A 15,473-nucleotide genomic window follows, 5' to 3' on the forward strand; every position below is an offset into this window, starting at 1 on the left:
AATTATATCTTTCTTTCACTTTGGTACTTAAAACAATTTTTGTCCTTTATTTGGTACTTGAGCAATCATGCTGTCTAATTTTACTGCAAAAAAGTACCCATGTCCAATGAGAATGTACTGCATGTCATATTTTTATTGCTAACATTTTATTTTACGTAAAATGGGATGAAAATGATAGTCGAATATCAAAGCGAGACAAAAGATAATGTAGGTACGAAAAAGAACAAATTCAATTCAGAGGATAAAACATAACTTAAGATTTTTAGGTATCCTCTATAGTTAGACCAGAAACTTTGAGAATTAAATTAAAACATCATGAAGTTAAGGGACCAATTTAAAATCCAATCCATAATCTAAGGACTTTTGATGCTATTACCCCATAAAGGAAAAAGAGAGAGAGAGAGAGAGAGAGAGTAGCCCACAAAAGGGTATCAACATGGTCATCTACATTATAGAACAAATCGCAAAAGTCTCAACAAAATGGACCCCCAAAAAACTCATTTAAAAACCTCCAAACAATCCCCATTGTTTAGTCCTTTGCTTTTTTGACACAAATCCCATCTCTGAAAAAAAGGGTGTATATTTTGTCTCTCTCTAAGATTCTACAGAGAGAGGACACGCCATGGATGTGAGGAAAATAGTTGTCGTTGTAGAAGACGTTGATATATCAAGGAAAGCACTCCAATGGAGTCTCCACAATTTGCTCCGTTACGGTGATTTGTTGACCCTCCTTCACGTCTTCACCGCCACTAAATCCACGAACAAAAAGAAAGCCAGGCTGCTTCGTTTACAAGGCTACCAATTGGCTCTCTCTTTCAAGGAAATTTGTAACTCCAATTTCTTTAATGTGAGTGAGTCAACTCATCCCCCACCCCTCCCGCACCTCTCAAATCACTGATTAAGAGACTGGTTTTCTTTGTTTTTTCATATAATATTGTTGAACAGACGAATATCGAGATGGTTGTGACGGAAGGGGATCAGGAAGGGAGGAAGATTGTGGCTATGGTGCGTGAGATTGGAGCTTTTGTCCTCGTTGTTGGTCTTCATCACGAGAGTTTTCTTTACAGGTGAGTCAACTCGGGTTCTTGTGTTTAATTATTGTTTTTAGTGATAACCCCGTTGGGAGAAGTTTTTTTAATGGGCCTGTTTTGGGGGGTAATTGAGAGTTTTCTAGGAAGGTACAAGAGAAATAGTCAAAACTTTCATAAGATATTAGGTTTGTAAATTTCAAGACCTTTTTTTTGAGATTGTTCATTAAATTGATTAATTCATGATGATGATTGAGAAATGAGAAAGTAGAGGGACAGTGAAAATAAGGTTGTTTGAGTCGACCGATTGGAGCATGAATTGGTAGGGCATCTCATCGAAGAAGGGTATTGAACCGGTTGATCCAAAAATAGGTATGGATTTGTTAAATTGTACTTTTAATTTTATTTTTAATGATTTATTTAATCGGATTGGTTGGACTGAATAATCGGTGGCCTAACCAGTTCGACAATAGGTTCGATTTTGAAAACTTTGAGAGAAAAATTTTAGGAGTGTCATGTAATTGTAAAACACATTGCACTATCAAATCTAGAGATAACATTGTTAAAAAGGGTAATTATAAATCCCAAAAAAAACATTTTCATATAACATATTAATTTTCATAGAACGTGAAACGAATTTAGTATTAAAAAAAGGGCATGGACAAGCATGTGGGTATGTCAATGGTGAAGAAACAGCCAAAATAATAAGTTTTTGGGTCCACTCGGTTTTTACTAGATGTAGAGTTTTTTCCTTTTTACATTAACTATTGGGGTGCTTTTGACAAATATAATAATATAACTTAAAACTCCCTTTGTCACTTAGCAATGGATAAAAAGTTCCCTAAAAGCCTAAAGCATGGGGGTGGTTCTGAAAATCATGGCATAATCAAAGTGGTTTCTATCCACTAGGCTAAGATTTCTTATATTGAACATAGTTTACCACAAATTTTTTTTTTTTTTCATTTTCTTAAGTACTTGTGCTTGACAAATATGGTATGGGGTTTGATATTTTGGACTATAGATTAAGCATACACGTATTCAACATTCACCCGAGTCCAGATAACATTTTTTTTTATGCAATTGTCTTCTCTCTTGATTGTTTGAAAGTGGCTCCTTAGAATAAAACAAATTGCCCCAAATCCATAGTTTGCAATTAGTTTCTGAATTTCATGATATGAAAGACTACACAGTCTGCTCTGCATGGTTACAGATTATGTTGGTCATGGTGCTCTGCATGGATACACGTATTCAACATTCACCATGACCAAAGTTAAAAAGAGGGTTAATATAAATTTTGAACCTTAAACTTGGTAATTACTAATTAGGTCCACTTTAGTATTTATATTTTTTTGTTCACTTTGGTAGTTTAACTTGACAACTAGGTTCATTTTAGTCCCTCAATTTAGATCCCATCAAGATTTGATGTTGTGGCACAATCTCATCGTGCCACATCATCAAAATTTTATGTTTTCCAAGTTTAGAGACCAAAATAGATTTAATTGTTAAGTTCAGCTACCAAAGTAGACCAAAAAAATACAAGTATTTTAGTGAATCTAATTGCAAAGTTTAGTAACAAAAAATTACGTTAACCCTTTAAAAAAAATTTAAAAATTGTTTGACTTGATTGAAATCAGTGTTTTGATTGGTATAGGTTGGCATTGGGCCATGACAACATAGCAAACAGCTTGAGCTGCAGGGTACTTGCCATCAAACAACCAGAATTGTCACCACCACCACCATTGAGGGCCAAGACCAGAGAAAGGCTACCACCACTTGACAGTTCAACTACCATGGACTTTTCCCAAATTGAAATTTCTGGTTTGCAGTAAGTTTTAAAAAAACCCACCATTTCTTTTTCTTGCACTCTTCTTTGTGTTTATGTGACAAGCTTTCTTGGGATATATATCTTGCAATTTAATGATTTAAAAATGGAGCTAATTGATTTGCAGTGTGCCTGATATTCCTCCACCAAAAATCCCATATAGAATCTGTCCAAGCCCTTCTGCAATTATTTGGAGACCAAGAGGGTCAAGGAAAAAAAAGAGCCGTTCAAATGGAGGAGCTTGATGTTTAAACATAGATTATTTTATTGTTATTATCATAAATTGCACATAGTTTGTGAGCTAATCCTTTTAGCATTTGAGTTTGTTTTTACACAATACACCCCCCAAAAAAATAACAGTGGAAATTGACATCATACAACAGTGTTTCTTTTTGTCTACTTTGATCACTGAAAGAGTGATTTAATCATGTAATTATTTTTTTATCATCTTTTAGTATTCGGTTATCAGATTAGATCTTGATTAAATTCACTAAATCAAATTAAAATTTATAAGCTAAAATATGTCGTAGGTTCTTGTATTTTTTACAAATTTAGAATTTAGTTCTATTTTTATTTTTAGAAATTTAGTCTCTCTTTTTTTTTATATTTCAAAATTTAGGTACAATTGTTAACACTATTAATTCTTTTTTGTTGAATTTGCTGCTAAGATATTTTGAAATAAAAATAATTAATTTGGCAGCAATATAACCAAAAAATGATATTGTAATGAATTTGAATTTAACAGAATAATTATAATTATAGGACTTGAATTTTGAAATATAAAAAGTAGGACTAAATTCTTATAAATAAATATACAGGGACTGAATTTTAAATTTGCAAAAAGTACAGAGACTTATGATGTATTTTAACCTTTTGTATATTAAATAATCTTTGGTGGTACGGATTATGTTTATAAAAAAGAAAGCAGTTAATGTTTTCAGGTTTCACGCAATAAACTAACCCAATAAATTAAATAAAATGGCGTGCAAGAGATCCGAACCTTTCTTTTTGAATTTATTTTTGAACTTAAATGTATTTTTAAGTTATTAACGACCGACTTAATTTGATTGATATAAATATTATTGTCAATGCAAGAGGACATGGACTTGAATGTATTGATGCGCATTATCCTCCTATTTATGAGTTAAGAAGAGCTATAAATAATTTTAGATATTGTATCAAAAAGAGTAAATATGGAGCTAAAGTAACTTTTCTGAGGTTTAATTGTGATTTTAATATTTCTATTATGTTAAAATTCGAAATTTAATCATTTTTTCTTTAATTTAGTATATTTTGATCTCTTGACTTTTATAATATTAACAATAAATCGAAATTAACCCTGTCACTTAAATAATTTAGATTTAATATGTTTAAAAAAACAACAACCTAAATTTTAATGATGGTATTTGTTTTTATCATGCTTCATACAAATTGCCTATAAAATAAGCATAGATGTGTTTAAAATTTAATTCATTTATTTTTAATATGCTCTACATCATATTCAGCTAGAATTTAATGTTAAAGCTAATGACAATGCAAATAGATGGACTCGATTGGTATAATATTAATATTTTAAAGATAATTAAAATATTATAAAATTTAAAGCAATTTAGAATTTAAGGTATAATTTAAAAATGTTTAATGCAATTAATTTTTTGTAAATAGAAGTGTGTAAATTTGAACGGTTGATTTAAGCCGGGGCTCCCCACCAGCCATTTGCTCAGTGGGCTCAATAAATCGATCCGTCAGCCTTTTGTAACTATTATAAGGCTCGACTGAGCCAGCCCAGCACCGAGTTTTAGAAATACGGTAAATTACATCTAAAGTCACTAAATTATTAGTAATTTTATATTTTTATCACTGAATTTTAAAAAATTATAAAATAGTACCAATTCAGTTATAAAATTACAAAAGCAACAAATATTATTTTATGGATTTTTTGTTTTTTTATTATTATGTATTTTTATATAAAATATAAAAATATATTGTCATAAGATATAAAATATAAAAATTATAAAGCATGATCTTAAGATACTTTATACTTGCCTAACCCTCACTTGATCAGAAATATAGGCCTAAAAATTTGCTAAACCTGTCAATATTTATAAATAGCTAATCCAAGCTCATTTTAAACCCAATCATATTATTTTTAATTTAAATTTTAATACTTTTATATATATTATTTATTAATAATTTATATATATAGTACTCTTAACATTTAAAAAATTTATGTGTTATTAATTAGATAATATAAAACATTACAAACTTAAAATACAGGTCAAGTTCAAGCCTTGAGTGTGGTTTATATTTTAAACAAATTTGTTTTTCTTTTGCTCAAACCTATTTTTCGAACCTAATATTTTTATCTAAACTCTCCTAAATTTCAAATAATCCTTCGAACTTGAACAAATAACCCAACCCATAAATAGTTCTAAAATCGAATCAATTATTTATTTTTATCCTAATTTCTAATGTTTTACCTGTAATCACTGAATTTTGTCCAGGTCAAATTTCGTATTTTTTACAAAATAGTATTTTGACCCCTAAATTTTCTTAAAATTATATTCTGACCCTAAACTTTCTTAAAATTACATTTTAACCCCTAAATTTTCCAAAATTACACTTTGACCCTAGAAGTTTTGCAGTATTTAAAATTTTGTCCTTATGGCAGCTGACAGCGCAAGTTGCGCACCTGCACTGCAGCGGCCGACCTAAGGCATGGCCTCCTTCTCCCCTAGCCACCTACCACCTGCAAAAGGAGCAGAAAATCAACAATAAAAGGGGTTTTAAACCCCAAAATTTTCAGCCAAGCAAGAAGCAAAAAAGGAAAAAAAGAAAACAAATTTTTGAGCGAAAAAGGGAAAAAACAGCAGCCCACCGCCGGCCGTCGCACCAACATCACCGTTCGCCGACACCTAGCAAAGCAAACAAGAGCCAAAGCAAAAAGAAAAAGCAAGCAAAGAAAAAATTTTCAAAGAAAAAAGAGAACACCCACGAAAAAAAGAAAGCAAAAAAAGGAAAAAGGGAGAGGCGGAGGAAGCGCCGTCGTCGGCTGTCGCACCACAGGCGGAGGAAGCGCCGGCAGCAGCAGAGAAATCGATAGGGGGGCTGATCGGGAAAGAAAGAAAAAGAGAAGAAAGAAAGAAAGAAGAAGAGGAAGAAGAAGAAAGGAAAAAAAAAAGAAAAAGAAAAAAGAAAACAATTTTTTTAATAGTCGAGCCGGCCCGGCCCGGTCCGACCCGTATGACCTGTGACCCGACCCGATAGCACCAGCAGCTTAGCAGGCTACAGTAGCAGCCCAGCGGCCCAAAGAGCAGCCGAAAAAGAGAGAAAACCAAAAAAAGAAGCAGGCCACTTATTAGCAAGCCCAGCAGGCCATAACAGCCCAAGTGCAGGTCCAGCAGCACTTCAAGCAGGCCCCCAGGCCCAATAGGTGGCCAAGCAGGCCCCCAGGCCCGTTCTAGCAGCAGACCCAACAACCTGCCCAGCCCAGTCCAGAAAAAAAATAAAAAAAAGGAGAGAAAAAAGAGAAGAAAAAAAAAGGGAAGAAGAAAAAGGGGGTTCAATTTGCATAACCTGTTCGGTGAATATCGTGTTTTTGGAAATTTTTCGGTAATTTCGTTTTATTCTGCTTTTAATTTAATGCATGTATTTTGGGTGACATTTCGCTTTAATATTATTGGTATTTTTATGTATTTTTATATTTTTTTATTTATTTTTTAATTTAATGTAATTTTATTTTAAATAATTTTAATAAATAAGGCAACGAATCGATTTAACATTAAATCGTTGAATTCATCGTTATGTTGGGTGAACATTACCGATTTATGTTAAACACGTACGCCCTTTTAAAAATTGTAAATATTCAAAAAAAATTTGTGTTTTCAAAAAAGTTTCAAAAATTGTCGCGTTTTAAAAATTTTTGTGATTCAAAAATTGTCTTGTTTTAAAATTTTTCATGTTTCTAAAGATTTCCGTGTTTTCAAAAATTTTCGTAATTTCAAAAATTTTTGTGTTTTCTAAAAATTTCTGTGTTTCAAAAATTTTCATGTTTTCAAAAATTGTCGTGTTTTCCAAAATTTTCTTGTTTCACAAATTTTTGTATTTTAAATTTTTTTTGTCTTTTGAAAATAATTCTTATGTTTCAAAAGTTGTCGTGTTTTAAAAATTTTCGTGTTTTAAAAATTCTAGTGTTTTCAAAAATTCTCTTGTTTCAAAAACATTCGTTTTTTTTTAATTCATGCTTCAAAATTCTCGTGTTTTTAAAAAAAATTCTCATGTTTTAATCGGATCACGAGTAAATATTAAATTGAGTTCGTATTTGTTGAGATTAAAACAACGTGCGTTTAACGAGATATCAATTTTAGGTGTCGCGAGGGTGCTAATACTTTTCTCACGCGTAACTAACTCCCAAACTCAAATTTTCTCTAGATTTTCATGTAGACCTAAAATTACATCTTTTTTAGAAAAATTTAAAAATAAATTTTTCTTTTTAAAAAAAGAATTTATTAGGTGTCCAATCACAACTAGAAAAAAGATCGGCAACTCTCTTTTGAAATAAAATTCATATACTGTTTTCAAATTTGCAATAATCACTTCAATTAGTACCCGTGTCAAAATTTATAGTTCGCTACATTACCAATTATGAATAATTCATTCAGGAACCAATTTAATCTTTTTATTCAAACCGCTATAAAAATCATTTATTGATTCAACCGATATGATGAACCCATCAAATCCGATTCCGAATATACACTAAAACTAGTGAAGTAAAATCAGTAAATACGACAATAGCCTTAAAACAATGTTCCAAAAAAACGAAAAATAGACTGCAAAAACTCCATGCCCTCTCCACGTATGTCCCTTGCATGTCTCCATGAAACTGAAACTTTCCCACACCTGTCACCCAACCCTAATCTCTCTCCTCACCTTTTAACCCCTTTACCCCCTTTTCTCTAACCTGCCACTTCCCTTTGAGCTCTCTCAAAACGCCCCAACCATGGCGGAGCGCAACCCAACCCAGCAGCGGAGATCCCCAACAGGACCTAATAACCCCACCGCCCCCGCCGTCTCCACTTTCTTACAAAGAATCCAAGCTCATTCACCGCACTCCGCTCAACTCCCCTTGTTCATCACCGCCTTGATTCTCCTACTCCTCACCGGGCTCACCGTCACCGTGACCAGTCTCGGCTTCATCTTTTTCATGCCATTGATCATCATTTCTAGCCCTGTATGGTTCCCTATAGGCGCCGTGGTGTTGATCGTTTTCGCGGGTTTCGCCTCTGTGTGTGGCTTCGGGGTTTTGTCGGTGGTGGGGTTTTGTTGGATGTATAGGTACTTTAAAGGCATGCACCCGCCGGGGTGGGATAGGGTCGATTATGCGCGGAGCCGGATTTACGATACGGCTAGCCATGTTAAGGACTATGCTATGGAATATGGTGGTTACTTGCAAAGCAAAGTCAAGGATGCAGCCCCTGGTGCATGAGCAAAATGTGCATGTATTTGGATCCGATTATAGCTGCCTGCTTTTTCTTTTACAAAGTATTTTTGTTTTGAATATGAAATTTGCACATCTTTGTACAACTTTACTTTTGATTAATGTGAATGTGATCATCCATATAATCAATCTCAATCCATGCAGGACATCAACATTTCCTTTTTTTTAAATAATTATTTCCCTTTTCCTTATATTTTATATATTTTTTAGTAATGGGTAGAAATAGCAAACTGATAAAAAAAATAAAATTGAAGGACTTGCTGCATTTATTCCTAATAAAATTTCAATATTCAGTTGAGTTTTATTTGGAGAGGATTAAAAATTGTTTGAATTAAATTATTGTTTTTTAAAGATTTTTATCAATCGGAGATTAGAAAAAGAAATTATTCTTGAGGAGGGACTAAAAGATAATTTGATGATTTAATGAGGAGGCCAAAATCCTACTTGCCCTTTTAGCTACGTCGGATGACAAGAAATTTACACACACTTGCATATAAATAGCAGCTCAAATGAAGTGATATCAGCCATCCATCCGAGTTGAGGATAGAAAAATGTGAGCTCATTCTCACGCAAATCATACAATAAGACTTGTGAACACACAAAAGACACTTTCACTGCCATTAAATTTTCTAACAAAAAGGTACTAATCCTTGCACCAATATTAAATACTTGCCGCCATTAATAGGCTGCCTAAGTTTATAATTTTAAATTGATAGCCACAATAATTGCTTAATCTACATTTATAATATTTCAATTTCATATATGGCCGAAGTGGGTCCTTAGTTAAATGAAATCGCATCTTTATTTTATTTTTTAAGTTCAAACATATATATCTTGATAATAAAACCAACTAACTCGGAATAATTTGAGATAATATAGAAATAGTGGGATCCTAATCTTGACAATCTAAGGAAATGGGCAAGGCGATGCCCCTTGTGATTCAACATTTCTTGTCAATGATTAAATAATATTTTCATATATAATAAAATTGAATTCTGGCCCTCTAAAAATGAAAAGAATTCCGTTTAATCCCTTCAAAAGTGCATAATGAAAATTTAACACATCATTGGGCGAATATTTAAATTTAATTTTTGCAGACACCTTGATCTCTTTAGTGGAGAAAGTGATACCGACCTTCGGATAATATGTTTTAGCGCACTCGAACCCTATCTTCCTACACTGACCACAATACTTATGCCAATTAAACTAAAACTCAATTTATGTTAACCCATATATTTTAATAATATACTTATTCAATTGTTTGAATATGCACTGAGATTTGAAGAATATATCCTTCAATATTTAATTATTATCTTCTCAACTATATTTTTATATTAATTAAGCTTTTAGAATTCCCTTTTAAAAATACCTACAATACTCATCACCTATTATTTTATATATTTTTTCTTACTATAACATTGGTGTATACTTGGCATGCCCTTACCATTTAATTAGCTTGTGAAAATTTTGACTACACTGAGAGTTGACCACAATAAATTTCAAAGCAATTAGTAAAATACATATGGTGTATGATTCTAGAAACAAAAATTTATATACAATAACATAAAATGTTTGAAGATGAATATTTTAATTTGCGTGACACAATAGAATTAAAGTAGAGTAGTCATATCATCATTTTCTCGGTACTAAAATCAGTAGAAAATTTATAATAATAATTTGTTCATATATAGGGTATATTTGTCATTTTGTCTCGACTTTGAGGATTTGATTCGAATAATTCGTAATCGGTTCACCCCATTTTAATTATAAAATTAAACAATTCAAACTTTTTAAATCTTACACTTAAATTTGACTCAAAATTATTTAAATTTCGAGCCTCAACCTTAAATGATTCCAGCTCGAAATTATTTAAAACTCGAAATGATTCAAAATTTTTGAAATATAAATAAATCCAATCCTGATTGACCCGATTTAAAATCAACCCAACCCGTCCAATTGATAAGTTTGTAGTTTTGCCTCTTTAAATTGTTTTCATCTTCTTCTTTTTTTTTATTGTTTGATTTTTAACATTTCTACTCTTGAAAATAGCAAAAGTATATTTTTTTACACCTCCAAAATTTATGATTTAAGCCCTTTTTTTAATAATGTCAAAAATGAGATTGGATCTATTGATTAAATCGAGAATTAATAACTTGATCAATAGCATAAAATTAACTACAGATTAAATAACTTGTGAATTGGTAAAAAATCGAAAATCGAGACAAAAAAAAAACTGACGACTAAACAAGTTAAACTGGTTTGTAAAATAAATTTAATTCTTTTATTAATTTTTAATTGTTGTTGAATAAATAGTAAAATTTATATCTTTGGTCCCATTTGAAACTTCATTTGGGAGGACGTCTTCAAATGTCAACTTTCTAAAAGTTAAGTGCTTTTATGTACTGTAAGGGTCGTTGTTGGGAAACCTCTAAAGGCATTGATTCTTAAAGTTTGAAAGTTATCTCCTTTTTTGAAACTTTCAACAACTAAATAGCTTGAAAAAAATATCTTGGAATCGAATTAAAATATATTTTGTAGTGAGTAGGCTAAGAATTCAACATTGTAACTAAATTAAATTATTACAAGCTCCCTACCCAAGTACACAATACTTTAAAATCATTGTTTAGCAATTTTGGTTCAAGCATACGATATATTTAATTTGATATTCAAGTCAAATGACATCACGTGACTCAATGAATGTGTCGACACGTGCGGTCTAGTAAAAAAATATAAATATTTTATTGAAAAAGAAAACCTCAAGTACGAAAGTGAGCATTAAAACTTAATTGAGATACCAAATTAGAAAAAACAATTGAATATCAAAATTAAACTCAGTGCCAAATAGGATATTAACTTTTATTATAAATTTGACAAGAATAGGATTAAGGTCAATCACACCACCAACTCGACTAGCAATTAACTTTGTTTCTTTAGTATAAGCTAATTTGATAGAAAACAAAAGATTTAATTATAGATTTCACCCATCTAGTTTATGAAATTTGAGAAGTTAATCCATTTACTTTAATTTGTGTCATTATACTTTTTTTAAAAATAACTTAAATTGTCTGTTTAATGCAAATTGTTGGACCGTTGATTTTTGTTAATTCCATACTCATAACACATTGAAATACTTATTTTAGGTATACAATTTGAACGTCAATGTTTTGTAGTATTACCAAATTGAACTAACTCGGTTATCATAAATTCCTGCAAATTAAAGTAGATGGACCAACTTCTCAATCTTAGTAAAATATATGGATGGAATTCACGATTAGACCAAAACAACAATAAACACTTTACAGTTGAAATAGACATACTGTGCCCAACGCAACTTGCCTAATGCTTTGTGAAAAACACTTTAAAGTTGAAACAAAAAAATTGCTTAAATTCGCAGTCATATATATATTTTGTCTATTTTTATTAATTATGGTGGAAAAGAATATAAAAATATATAATTTCTTTTGTTGGTTTATTTAATAATACTCAATTGCCACTCAACTATCTTAATGGGCTTAGTGTGGGTTTGAATAGGCGGTGTGATGCGGGATGGTGCGTTTAGTTTACTTTTTATCTCACGCTATAATATCTAATTTCATCGCCACCACTATTTTTAACTAAACGTAGGTAAATACACTGTCTATCCAAACCCACCCTTAATTGCATAATATCTATCAAAGTGAATACATAATTGGTTGGCAATTCCATTGTTAAGAATAAGATTAAAAATTTATTTTAATTATTAATTATTTCATGGTTAAGCTGTAACTAAAAGTTTCACCAATTTAATTTTATCCTTGCTTAATTCACAATGGAAAGCCAAGATAAACAATAAAAATAATATTTCCATCAAATAAAAGTAAACATTATATTATTCAAAGTTCTACAATGCAATTTTCCATTTTTTTCCTAAACCTTTGTACAAATACATTCAAGTAAAAAATAAAAAGAAAATTCTAGACGCAGAATTACCTCACTAATTTATAGAGAAGAGCAATTTTTTCTTTTAAAACGGGTTTTTTTAGCAAAACGAGTTCGTCACCTGAGACCGTCGATCTCAACCATAACCACCAATAGAAACGCAACACGTAGCTTACACCAAGAGAGAAAGAAAGAAAGATACATACGTAAACTAAACAACCTTGACGGGTAGCCTAATCAAAGCCTCCCTTTCGGGTGAGGTAAGCAGGCAAAGGACTGGCACGCGGCGATCGAATAGGCAACTCGTCGAGTTGATTCCCTTTGTTATCGTAATAAATCACACCCGAAAAATCCAACGGCTGACATTTATCTCCCATCAAAATCGCCCTTTGCCATACCCCGCCGTCCCCGTAATCTTCCTCCTCCACGTGTTTCCCGTTTCCGCCGCCTAGATTTTTCCGGTTCACCAGCGTGATCGCTTTGTGGCTTATCGTCGCCAAAAGTTGCTTCGGCATCGGCGATCTCAGCGGAGATTTCAGAGGCGATTTCGGCTCGTAGAATCTCGGAGTGCCGGAAGCTAAGCTGTTTTGTTTAGGCTTTAGCTTCTTGGAAAGCCGGCTAGCGCGCTTGGCGCATAGAGCCATGAATGAAATGAGGAAGCCGAGAGTAAGCCGCTGTCTGTGTGAGGTAGTGCCGTGTTCCGATGAATCCATTCTCACTGAAAAAAAAAACTGTTATATTTTTTCTTTTTGAATAATGAAAGTTTTGGCGGGGTTGAGATAGTTGGTAATATATATAGAGGAGGGAGATGTGAGGGAAGGTGACCGGTTATAGCCGGTGAAAATTTCGTTGACCTAATAATTCAGTTTTGTAGGACCAAGAAAGGAGATACATTGGGAAATGATTTGGTGCTTCATTTCATTATACAATTCTATTTTATTTTTCTCAATACAATTTTTTAAAAATTTTTTCGTTCAACTTTATTTTATTTTTGATTGTTATCCTGAATGGGGTAGACAACGAAAATGACTTGTAATTCCATTAAATGTTGTAAAGGTTGAATCCAATTAATTCTCAGTTTTTTTTATTTAATGGGTTGAATTTAACATCAATACAATGAATAATTCCTTCTTTTTTTTGTTAAAAATAAAATTTTGTTTTATTTTTTATTTTTTTACTGCTTTTCGATTAGATCATGAATTCTTAATTCAATCGATTGATTTGGTAGTCATAATTATATTATCGTTGCCTTTTAGAATTATTATCCATCTTTTTATTTTAACTTTAATTGATTTTAAAATTTTGTTATTATTAAGGGAGATTGAATCATTTGGAAGAAAATTTTTAAGAGTCCATCGAGAAATTGACCAAACCCCTGACTATAGTAAGTATTGTCCTCGTGTTGAGGTTTTATCTCTCACCCGTGTCATGAACTTTGAAGAGGATTTGGCTTATATATCATAGGTTGGTGGTTTGAGGCTAGAGGTGTAGCTAGGGCCTAGTAGGTGTCTCAGTCCTTTAAAAATTTTCAAATTTTAAGTTAATAAAAATAAAATTACACTTTATCCTCCTAAAAATGATAATATCCACCATTGTTGCTCAATCAACGATAATGCTAAAACTTCTCGGCAAAGAGTACAATTATAAAAATATAAAACTTATATATAAATTATTATGGTATTGAACATGCGCGCCGTTATAATATGCAATGAGAACGAAATCACTACAAAATGTTTCAAGAAAGTTAAAACACATAAAAAGGGGTAATTTTTTAATATTGAAATTTACAAGTACAATCATAGAGAAAACAAAAAACCAACAGATAATTAGAATCCACGTGTAAGGAAGTAACTGGTAGTGCAGTTACAGGCGCCAATAGAAGCAAAGCACCAGATCGTAGAATTTTCCACGTGTCGTCACCTGAAAGTAAAGAAAAGCAAGTGGTTAGGTCAACTCATTTGGCAAATGCCAGCAAAGTCTTCGCCACCTTTCAAGATTAATTAATCAATATAATTTTTTTGAATAATAAATATTTTATTATTTTTATTTTTATTGAAGTGGACTTATGGGGGAGAATCTGTCCCACCGGCACTCAGGCTCAGCCTTCGAAATTTGACAATTTCGTGTGTTTCTCACTTCATTTGGACCCACCACAATCTTTTGTCATTTTGGACTTGGTCACATCTTTGATCATTTCTTAACTAAGGGTCTTAATATGACTTAAGACTAAATTACTATAGTTAAACGAGTTAATTGAGGTTTTACGGATTTTGAGATATTAACTACAAGTTTATTATAATATTAATGGAACAATCCCCATCATCAAAATAGAATATAACAACAAAATTTGTAGGATTATTCGATAAAATTAGTTTTTAATGTTTATATCTCTTGTTAATTTGGTCATTATTTTTTCTTTGAGTTAAATTTAACCATTAACTTTAAAAAAAAGTTAAATTATTATTCTTTAACGATGTTGATGTGACAACTTACGTGACAATCTACATGTACTTCATGCTGATATAATACTATTTATCTTATATGTCATGTCAAAAAAGTAATTTAATAATTATAAAAACATCCAAAAAATTACTACACGTGAATTGCTATATGGGCTGTCATGTTTAAAAAATTAACATTTTAGTTAATATTTTCATGAAAAAGAATCATATTGACTCTTTATTTCAAAAGGCTAATGGTCAGATTTGGATCTTTTTAAAAAGTTGAAGGGCGAAATTTAACTCCGTGAAATAATAAGGGTCAAATTGACAAATGATGTAAATATTAAAGACTAAATTTGACATTATGCCAATCAAAATAACAACAACTGTGGTAGAAGTCTCTAGCATGTGCTTTTATTATAAGAAGTTAATTCTTCTATAAGATTAATTTAGCCTTTGTATTATTAAGAGAAGTCAAATAAGATGTAACAAAGTTAATATTTATCATTTAAAAAATGTAATTTACTATTTAAAATTGTTTACATTTTTTAAGCTTTTACGGTTATATTTTGTTTGAAGTTAAATTACAAACAAAAAGAATATTAACTTTATTAAAATTTAGCCCTATTTTATCTTTTTTATTAGTATATAGACTAAATTAATCAATTTAATAATGAAAAGGTTAATATGAACAAATTTTTATAATTAAGGGATCGGAAAAAATTATTTTTATAAAACTCCCCACCCCTGATCAATAAAAAATGCTT

The 15,473-nt window shown here is 31.3% G+C and overlaps 3 protein-coding genes across 3 annotated transcripts; 2 read left to right on the forward strand and 1 right to left on the reverse strand.

The window, feature by feature from the left end:
* Positions 1-451: 451 nt before the first annotated feature.
* LOC121224428 (uncharacterized) lies at positions 452-3,278 on the forward strand. The gene is made up of 4 exons (XM_041107736.1): positions 452-847; positions 946-1,067; positions 2,680-2,853; positions 2,978-3,278. The coding sequence occupies exons 1-4, from the start codon at positions 623-625 to the stop codon at positions 3,093-3,095; spliced, it is 639 nt and encodes a 212-aa protein (XP_040963670.1). The 5' UTR covers positions 452-622; the 3' UTR covers positions 3,096-3,278.
* Positions 3,279-7,577: 4,299 nt separating this feature from the next.
* On the forward strand, positions 7,578-8,482 carry LOC121224429 (oleosin G). Its single transcript, XM_041107737.1, has one exon. It carries the CDS (start codon positions 7,850-7,852, stop codon positions 8,333-8,335), a length of 486 nt encoding a protein of 161 aa, XP_040963671.1. The 5' UTR covers positions 7,578-7,849; the 3' UTR covers positions 8,336-8,482.
* Positions 8,483-12,187: 3,705 nt separating this feature from the next.
* On the reverse strand, positions 12,188-13,036 carry LOC107930965 (uncharacterized). Its single transcript, XM_016862743.2, has one exon. It carries the CDS (start codon positions 12,976-12,978, stop codon positions 12,499-12,501), a length of 480 nt encoding a protein of 159 aa, XP_016718232.2. The 5' UTR covers positions 12,979-13,036; the 3' UTR covers positions 12,188-12,498.
* Positions 13,037-15,473: the final 2,437 nt, after the last annotated feature.

Source organism: Gossypium hirsutum, chromosome D12 (assembly GCF_007990345.1).
Source record: "Gossypium hirsutum isolate 1008001.06 chromosome D12, Gossypium_hirsutum_v2.1, whole genome shotgun sequence".
NCBI classification, from domain to species: Eukaryota; Viridiplantae; Streptophyta; class Magnoliopsida; order Malvales; family Malvaceae; genus Gossypium; species Gossypium hirsutum.

What these genes read in the sequence shown, in the direction of transcription:
- LOC121224428 (XM_041107736.1), top strand. Translation starts at nt 623, where the DNA reads ATGGATGTGAGGAAAATAGTTGTCGTTGTAGAAGACGTTGATATATCA. An exon ending in GTAACTCCAATTTCTTTAAT is followed by an intron (nt 848 to 945) that starts GTGAGTGAGTCA and finishes ATTGTTGAACAG; the next exon opens with ACGAATATCGAGATGGTTGT. An exon ending in CACGAGAGTTTTCTTTACAG is followed by an intron (nt 1,068 to 2,679) that starts GTGAGTCAACTC and finishes TGATTGGTATAG; the next exon opens with GTTGGCATTGGGCCATGACA.
- LOC121224429 (XM_041107737.1), top strand. Translation starts at nt 7,850, where the DNA reads ATGGCGGAGCGCAACCCAACCCAGCAGCGGAGATCCCCAACAGGACCT.
- LOC107930965 (XM_016862743.2), bottom strand. Translation starts at nt 12,978, where the DNA reads ATGGATTCATCGGAACACGGCACTACCTCACACAGACAGCGGCTTACT.